Genomic DNA, 9,401 nt, shown 5'->3' with positions numbered 1-9,401 from the left:
GTGAGAGGAAATAATAATGTATTAATTAAGTTATTTAATTATTAAACGAGTTGATGTTTAAAAGGAACTAAAAATAGGAAAATAAAATCTTACCTCAATGGATAAGAGGTTTGAATCCAGTTCATCAACTTGAAGGTTTAGTTCCATACAAGTAGTCAATCTCCAAGGAACCCCAAAGTCATCCCACTCAAGGTCTTGCTCGTTCTGTGGGTCTTGGTCGCTCACAAGGTCTTCAACCAAGCCAACAATTTCGCCCCAAGTTGTGGCAAAATCGGTATTTTCATATTGCATTTCAGATACAATTTCCTGTGAGAGAAAATAATAATGTATTAATTAAGTTATTTAATTATTAAATGAGTCGATGTTTAAAAGGAACTAAAAATAGGAAAATAAAATCTTACCTCAATGGATAAGAGGTTTGAATCCAGTTCATCAACTTGAAGGTTTAGTTCCATACAAGTCGGAGAGTTCCAGGCAAGCACACAGCACACCATCGCCAGCAAAAAAAATGTTTAAAATGGAGTCTGGGCTTGAGGCTTTTATAGGGAAAGACTGGTGGGTGTGGTTTCCTTTGGAAATTCCCTGGGCAAGCCCAGGCAAGCCTTCGTTGGGAAATTTTTCAAAACCATAACATGCTGGAATTTTCTAGTGATTTCTTTGTGAGTCAGAGATGAAGTGGAAATGATGTTAGAGTAGGCGGGGTTTAGCAAAAGTGGGCGGGGCTTATAAAAAATTCCACGGAAAGTGGGCGGGGCTTAGAGGAAAGTGGGCGTGGCTTATGGTATACCTCGTGAAAAGTGGGCGGGCCTTTTAAAAATCCATTTGAAAGTGGGCGTGGCTTAACAAAAAATAACCTGTGGCTCAGGAGGTGGTCAAACAAGAGCATTAAGAGAAGTTTATCATTTCGTAATGGCACAAAAGGGTTATCTTAAAAAATATAAAGATTCAAATGTTTTGTTTTTAAATATTTTAGATGGGGATTATTGTGCAAAGAAAATTAAACTATTGAAGGAATTTGAGAATGAACAAATCTTTATAGGTTCAATGAGTGAGCTAAACAATATGCATCGGTTATTTGAAAAAGAGTGTCCCGAGGCTTAGACGTTTCAGATATTTCTTTAGAATCACCTTTAACAAATCACATTACCACTTTACTACTTGAACAAATCTTTATCTTATTGCATGGGTTATTTGAAAAAAAAGTGTCCCCAGGTTAAAAGGGGAGACAAATAAATATACCTTGGGATAAAAAGGGGGTTTATTTTTTAGGGAAAAAAATATGAATCGCTGAAAATCCCCCATTCATTTACATGGGGAAAAGTGAGCCAGAATCAGTATATTCACCCTACATATATATATATATATATATATATATATATATATATATATATATATATATATACACATATACATATATATATATATATATATATATATATATATATATATATATATATATATATATATATATATATATATATATATATATATATATATATATATATATATATATACACATATACATATCATATAAGAGTACTCTGACAAGAGGATTTCGAGAGGTATTTCATTCATCTGCTTAACAAAGATGCAAAAACCAAGAACAAAGTTCACGTAATACTCGATGGTGATGATTGTTATTGGAAAATTTAGTTATTCCCAAAAATGAAACATAAACAAATATTTATAGGATCTCTATTTGCCGACTCAATTTTCTTAAAGAAATGATCACATGAAAGGAAGGTGTGAAGCACCAGCCCACGGCAGGGGAGTCGTGTCAAAAGAGAGGTGTTTGATGAAGTAATGTGTTTATTGTTTCAAAAGGAGAAATACGAGTGAGTGCACGTGAGCGACCATTGCGACTTTGAGAAATGGGACACATTAGTGTGTCAAACCCTCCCTTTTGACACTATTAATAGGGTACCTTATCTACCTCAAACAGAACAATTTAAATGGTCCCCTCATTATCTGAACAGAAAAAAATAGCATGCAAGCCTGTAAGTTCTTGTCCTCTCATATAACACTGGGAGTATGTGTTTGTGGTATATAAAGCTTTACAAATAACGTGTAATATTCTGCATTTTAGTTTGACTTTTAAAAGAAAGAAATTCAAAAAATATATTGTTTTTTTTGTTTGTTTTTTTTTCTAGAACAATCACGAGGTCCAATTGGAGAAATCAGGTCGAGGTGGATCCTGACAGTGAAGAAGTCTTTGAAGAAACAACCACTTGATCAAGACTCACTACCTTTAAAATACAAGTGCATGTCTGATCAAAACAACACAAATATTAAATTAACCAAACACAGAAGGATTAATGAAAGACGAATATGTTCTAAGTATAATGGGCGCAGGATGGATTTTGCTTCACCAAGTAATGTTAAAAGACAGCTGGGGATCCTATCAGGAGAGCGAACACACAAATGTTCTGTTTGTCGGAAAGGTTTCTCTCACATAGGCAATTTGAAAGCACATATGAGGATCCATACAGGTGAGCGTCCTTATAAATGCTCCATTTGTGATCAAGCTTTCTCTCACAAGAGCAGTTTAAGAAAGCATTTGAGGATCCATACAGGAGAGCGCCCATACAAATGCTCCACATGTGATAAAAGCTTCTCTCAGAAAGGCAGTTTGAAAACGCATATGAACATCCATACAGGAGAGCGTCCTTCCAAATGTTCTATTTGTGATAAGAATTTCAAATATAAACAGAGTTTAAACATCCATCGTACCACCCACACTGGAGATTGCCCAAACAAATGCTCCATATGTGATAAAAGTTTCTCTCAAAAAGGCAATTTAAAATTACATATGAAGGTCCATACAGGAGAGCGTCCTTTCAAATGCTCCATATGTGAGAAATGTTTCTTTTCCAAAAGCAGTTTGAAAAGACATATGAACATCCATACAGGGGAGCATCCTTACAAATGTTCTATTTGTGATAAGAATTTTAATTATAAACAGAGTTTAAACATCCATAGTGCCACCCACACTGGAGAGCACTCACACAAATGCTCCATTTGTGATAAAGGTTTCTATCACAAAGGCAGTTTGAAAACACATATGAGGATCCATGCAGGAGAGCGTCCTTTCAAATGCTCCATTTGTGATAAAGGTTTCTATGAAAACGGCAGTTTGAAAATTCACATCAGGATCCATACAGGAGAGCGTCCTTACAAATGCTCCGCATGTGATAAGGATTTTGTTTATAAACACACCTTAAACACCCATCGTACCACCCACACTGGAGAGTGCCCACACAAATGCTCCATATGTGATAAAGGTTTCTCCAGAAAAGGCAATTTGAAAACGCATATGAAGGTCCATACTGGAGAGCGCCCACACAAATGCTCCATATGTGATAAAGGTTTCTCTACAAAAGACCATTTGAAAATGCATATGAGGATCCATACAGGAGAACATCCTTCCAAATGCTCCATTTGTGATAAAGGTTTCTCTTTCAAAAGCAGTTTGAAAATACATATGAGGATCCATACAGGAGAGCGTCCCTTCAAATGCTCCATTTGTGATAAGAGTTTTGTTTATAAACAGAGTTTAAACATCCATAGTACCACCCACACTGGAGAGTTTCCTTACAAGTGTTCTGACTGTGATAAAGGTTTCTCTCAAAAATGTGATTTCAATCAGCATCGGATGAGCCATGCAAGATCGGAGCAGATTTCGAGAAATGGGGGAGGTGGGGGAGAATAAGGGTGAGAGGAGATTATGAGGTGAACAAGATGGATGCAGCCACAAACTCTCAATCACGAAAGTGGAAGGAAACCTGTGAAGAGTTGTGATTGGGGAGAGTTAAATGGGTAGAAAGGATCGTGGTTGCGGATGGGATATTACCTGACTTTGTGAACAGCCGACTTGAAGCAGAAGAGGGAAGAATGAGATTTAAGAGACTGAGGAGGTTGGGGGTGAAAATAGAGGAAAGAAGGAGTGGAGGTGACCAGTGAGTGCATTTTGAGAGTTTTACCAAGAGGGAGTTACAGGCATATTGTGTACGTTACTAGCAGATCATGTGCAAAGGTAACCTGTGGAGGGGATGGAACATGGAAAGGGAGGAGTGTGTAAAACCAGAAAGGAGGTGATAGAAGACAGCAAGACCACCGAACACTCTGTTATGTGAAAGTGATAGGTCCACAGACTTAGCCTCATTGTGGGAGATTCCAATGACATTGAAGTGCTTTGTTTTTCCTCAAGATACAATTACAATGAGAGAGTTTGAAGCTGAAAATTGGTGGGGTTGTTGACCATTCCATAGGGGAGAGCATGACTTGATCAAATTATAAAGCCTTGATAAAGATAAAGGCCTCGCAAGAAGGTAAAAGTTCTGATGTGCCAAAGAAAAAACTCATGGAGGATGTCCAGTCGGCAACTGGCTTTCGTGACCAACTTATACACATGGTTTGCCCAAGAAAAATCATGGCTGATAAGGCCCAAAAGTTTGAATGACTGAGCTTCAAGTGGATTATTTTGGAAGTAGATGGGAGGGTGAGCCAGACAATTTTTTTAGTGCAAGACAAAGTTAGTCTGAGATTTGTCAGGATTGAAAGTATCTGACCGGATTGTGACTGATGAAGTTAATGGAGATGGAAGTGACTGCTCCTGTCTCTCTGAAGGAGGAATGATATTATGGCAGAGGGTGGTGTCATCAGCAATGCCATCAAGAGTGTTTTCCATCAATTCAAAAGAATCGTTCATAAAGATGAGGAATAGAACCTGGCCCAGAAAATTGTGGCACTCCAATTTTGACAAGAAGAGGATCCCGTTGAGAGCCACACCTTGACTACATGAGGAGAGGAAATAAGGAAGCCACATGGATGCCTTAGGAAGAGTGTGTCGAGAGCAAATCGGGGTGCCACACTATATCAAATGCTCAAGATATGCTGAGAGAGACTGCCCTGATCTCATGTCTGAGATTGAAGGCCTCTATCCATCGTTGGGATAGCAGAAGCAGCATGTCCAGTGTAGAGTAACCGGGTCTGAATCCAAATTGATTCCAGAGACAGACACAATGAGGCTCCACTTTGTTTTTGAGAAGAGAGACAAGTTTGAAAGTTCAACCTTAAGGTTGGACTGTTTTCAGGCTCTCCTGAGAGTGGACACACTTCTTGAGGGCTTTGTGGAAGGATCAAAGATTGGTTTCGGTCGGGTTTTCCTTCCAAGAGGAGATTGCTGTTGTTTCAAGGCAACTGCCTCACCACATGATTCAGTGTACCATGGGTGGAAGTATGTGTAATAATTGAAGACAAGACGGAATTTATGTGCATGAGGGAGAGCAAGTTGTTTGTGCAGGAATTCGCAGACTGCGTTAATATCGGAGACCAGTGCTGAAGTACAATCGCTGCTTGCAGTCCTTGCAAGTTTCCTTGAGTGAACTGCCATACCTGCCAGCACTGAAGCTGTTCTTTGAGAATAGCTGGAGAGATGTTGACCTTCACAAGCACGTGATCAAATGAACGAATTGGTGCAGTGGAAGAGCACTAGACATTGCCGGGAAAGTTGGTCATAACCAAATCCAGAAGGGAGGATTTGCCATTGCCAGAAATCCTGGTGGGAGTGTGTACAGTTTGGAATCATAGAAGTCCTTTGCTGAAGTGCTGCCTTATGGCTGGTGAGAGGGGTACCAATACCCAGCCAATTGACATGATGACGATTGAAGTCACCAAGTATGAGGAAGTGAAAGTTAGGATGAGTGGTTAAAGGTTGTTTCATGTTGACTGTGAATAAAGAGAGATAACTCGATCGATTATAAATGGAGTCGACACTGATTCGAGGATTGTACAAGCTAAAGACAAACACGAGGTGGGAGTGGAGGGAAGTTCAGCCAGAGGTACTCCTGGAGTTTGGGAGGTGCAAGAGCAGAACACAGAGAGTGTGAATTGGAATTGTTCATGTACATTGCATCTCCACCACCAAAACGGGGTTCAGCTTGATCAAACTGAAGGAGACAACATAGCCAGGGAGAGAAGTTAATGAGTCAGGGTCATCCTTTGGGTGGAAGAATTCTGAAAAACAGATGTCTGATTTATCGGCAGTGTTCTGGTCTAAATTGGAAGATCTGTCGATTGGAGTGGAGGCCTCGGTTGTTTGAGGTACATACTGTTTGGGACAGGGGAAGAATTGCTGGTCGGGTGCAGAAATGTGGAGAGGGAGTAGGGTGTAGGGAAGCTGTGATGGTCTTGGGAAGGTGGAGGGTGTGGGGCTGAGAGGAGGGAACCCGAGAGGGGGAGGGTCTGCGGGAAGCGGAGAAGGGTGGGATGAGGGGAAGCTTGTTCCCAAGATGTATTGAATTAATTTGGATGTTTTTTTTTTCCCCAAGATGTATTTAATTAATTTGGATGTTTTTTCCCCAAGATGTATTGAATTAATTTGGTTGCTTGTTCCCAAAATGTATTTAATTAATTTGGTTACTTGTTCCCAAGATGTATTGAATTAATTTGGATGTTTTTTTCCCCAAGATGTATTTAATTAATTTGGATGTTTTTTTTCCCCAAGATGTATTTAATTAATTTGGTTGCTTGTTCCCAAGAGGTATTGAATTAATTTGGATGTTTTTTTTTCCCCAAGATGTATTTCATTAATTTGGTTGCTTGTTCCCAAGATGTATTTAATTAATTTGGATGTTTTTTCCCAAAGATGAATTGAATTAATTTGGTTGCTTGTTCCCAAAATGTATTTAATTAATTTGGTTACTTGTTCCCAAGATGTATTGATTTAATTTGGATGTTTTTTCCCCAAGATGTATTTAATTAATTTGGATGTTTTTTTCCCCAAGATGTATTTAATTAATTTGGTTGCTTGTTCCCAAGATGTATTGAATTAATTTGGATGTTTTTTTCCCCCAAGATGTATTTAATTAATTTGGATGTTTTTTTTTCCCCAAGATGTATTTAATTAATTTGGTTGCTTGTTCCCAAGATGTATTTAATTAATTTGGTTACTTGTTCCCAAGATGTATTGAATTAATTTGGATGTTTTTTTTCCCCAATATGTATTTAATTAATTTGGTTACTTGTTCCGAAGATGTATTTCATTAATCTGGTTGCTTTTTTCCCCAAGATGTATTGAGTCTTATGTTTTGTCGATTTCTCACATTTTCCATCGTTTTGCCAAATCCGGAATTGTTCACGTGTAGAAGTCTTTCTCGAAGGTCGTCTTCACAACTTTTTACATCTAAGTGTTGAAATCAATGCCTTCGATTAAAAAAAATTTTTCTATGAATTTTCTTTGTTCTCAAGCCAACTGATAAATATTGTCTCAGGTTTCCTTGATCAAAGACTGAATTGTCTTCATCGTATAATGTAGTTGAAAGTTTTTCTGTTCATCTGTGTGTACATGCCTGGTGTTGGCTTAATGGTGAGGTTGGTTGGCTTGGTATCTTTGTGTCCTGAGTTCAAATCCTCCTTTGCTGTTGAATTAATACCAGGTGGGGTTTATTCAGTCTGTCATCCTTCCAAGGTCAGGAAAATGAGCACCAGCTTGCTGGTATCCTGTGTCAGAGTGGTGACTTGTCCAGGATTGTGCCCAATAGCCAAGGAGACTGCTTTGGCAGCACCAACACTCTGCACAGAATATGGTCTCAACGGATATATTGTTACGAATTGAAGCCTTGTGCACACGGACAGACAGCCGTCTTTGTAGCTTAGTTATTTCGATAAGTGTGTGTTTCTAGTTAGGGCCTCCTACCTGTGTCTAATGGGAATTACATACATGCGCTGCAGAGTTATTTTGATAGTTAGGATTTTTACATCACTCACAACAACAACTACAGCTACTACTCCTTCATCCACTGCAACAACGCAACCTTCCCACACTCCACCGGTCACCATAACGCTCGCGGCATTCTTCGCGCGCTCGCCAGCAAGCACGCGCATGGGCGGAGCTTAACATAGGCATGTCGTCCCTCTAAGCCAATCGGCAAGGAGCGGGCGTCTCACCCGCCCCGTTTCCGACTCTGCACCATCGCCATTAGGCACGTGGCCAGAGCTGAGGACGTGGGTGGAGCCTCCGTCGCTTCGGCTCGAAGCTCCAGTCAATGAGCGGAGGTGAGCACTACACACGTGCCTCCAGCCAATCGGGAGGCCGCCACAAGTCACGTGAGAACCCCTAGTCCAATCAGGAGGCGAGTGGTGAAAAGAATAAACCCCTCCCACCAGAGTAGTGGTTGTCGGGATGAGTGTGAGGAGGAACAACGGCGCCCCGTCTGCTCGTCGCTGATTTGGGTCTGGTCTACTCGAGCGCGGAACGCATCTCTCGATGCTGAGTGCGGAACGCATCTCGCTGGCGCTGGGCTGGACGCATCTCGCTGGCGCTGGGCTGGACGCATCTCGCTGGCATTGGGCTGGACGCATTTCGCTGGTGCTGGGCTGGACGCATCTCGCTGGCATTGGGCTGGACGCATCCTGATTCACTCGTCTCGGCCAAACCGCACGAGGCGGGAAGGTCCATTTCTCTTTCTGGGAATTTATGTGTGCGTGTGTGTGTCTGGGGCCCCGTCTTTAAGTAACAACTGTTAAGTGCCTTGTACATAATTTGCATTCTTTCTAGTCCGATAACTCTGCCCTTTTGTGTTCCCCTCCCTGCCTATTGTAAATAAATATCCATTTGTTGAATGTATCGGCTCGTTTTTGTGTTTCTATCATTGGTTTGCCACGCTGCGAACAGGAACTCGGAGGCTTCATTGTTGCCGTAATCGTGCAATCGGCCCGGCAGTAATCTGGTACTCTCCGCTCGGGGTACGGCTTGGATCGCGCAGATCCTGCCGAGGGTGAATTTCCCCGGTAGTTTGGACGACGTGGGTATTTCGGTAAATTGAAATTGGCAATCGATCCTATCCCGCGTGGTCGACCTATTGGCGATCTTCGATCTGATAAGGGACCCGTCGGCTCCGGAGTTATCCGGGGTGACGATCTAGATTCCGGGTGTTCGGTAGAGTCGACCCTACTTCTCCACCTTCCAGTCGTGCTCGCAACCGATGCCCGGCTCCGCAACAGCATGTGTGTACATGTAATTAATGATTGTTGGTAATCATGGAAACATTCTTTTTTGTCTTTCTTTTTCAGCAGCAAATGTTAAGTATTTATGAGTATTGTGAAGTTCTGAGTATTTTAAATCCTCTTCAAAGTAATATCCTAACTTTCCCTCATCCAATTATTTTTTTTTATCAAGATTAAACATCTTTCAAGGCTTTTTCATTGTTCTTCTCTTTTACCTATTTTAAACCCCCTAAGGTAGAGAGCTTCAGACATGGTCCATCCATATAAATTATGAGCATCATTGGACATGAAATAAGAACCATCTTTTGATGCATCATAATCTGGGAGGTATTTGTTATTTGCCTCAGCATTGCTTTTTCAACACACTTGTGATATCCTGCCTCTTTTATCATTCT

General features: G+C 40.7%; 1 protein-coding gene across 10 annotated transcripts in view; it reads left to right on the top strand.

The window, feature by feature from the left end:
- The window catches only part of LOC147029180 (uncharacterized), a 52,505-nt gene extending 43,879 nt beyond the window's left edge, over window positions 1–8,626 (top strand). For 8 of the 10 annotated variants that reach the window (XM_085876403.1, XM_085876399.1, XM_085876401.1 and 5 more), the window contains one exon: window positions 2,151–8,626. In XM_085876403.1, the coding sequence (XP_085732529.1) occupies window positions 2,151–3,709 (1,559 nt within the window). In that variant the 3' untranslated portion in view covers window positions 3,710–8,626. Of the gene's footprint in view, window positions 1–93; window positions 275–2,150 lie in introns of those variants that run through there. The other 2 variants (XM_085876405.1, XM_085876407.1) reach the window with 2 other exon arrangements.
- The last annotated feature ends 775 nt before the right edge of the window (window positions 8,627–9,401 follow it).

The sequence above is a fragment of the Eptatretus burgeri genome, chromosome 4 (genome assembly GCF_056783735.1).
Source record: "Eptatretus burgeri isolate ZD-2024b chromosome 4, Ebu_testis_v1, whole genome shotgun sequence".
Lineage (NCBI taxonomy): Eukaryota > Metazoa > Chordata > Myxini > Myxiniformes > Myxinidae > Eptatretus > Eptatretus burgeri.
Note: the sequence above shows the minus strand (reverse complement) of the source record. Positions and strands in the feature narration are given on the sequence as shown.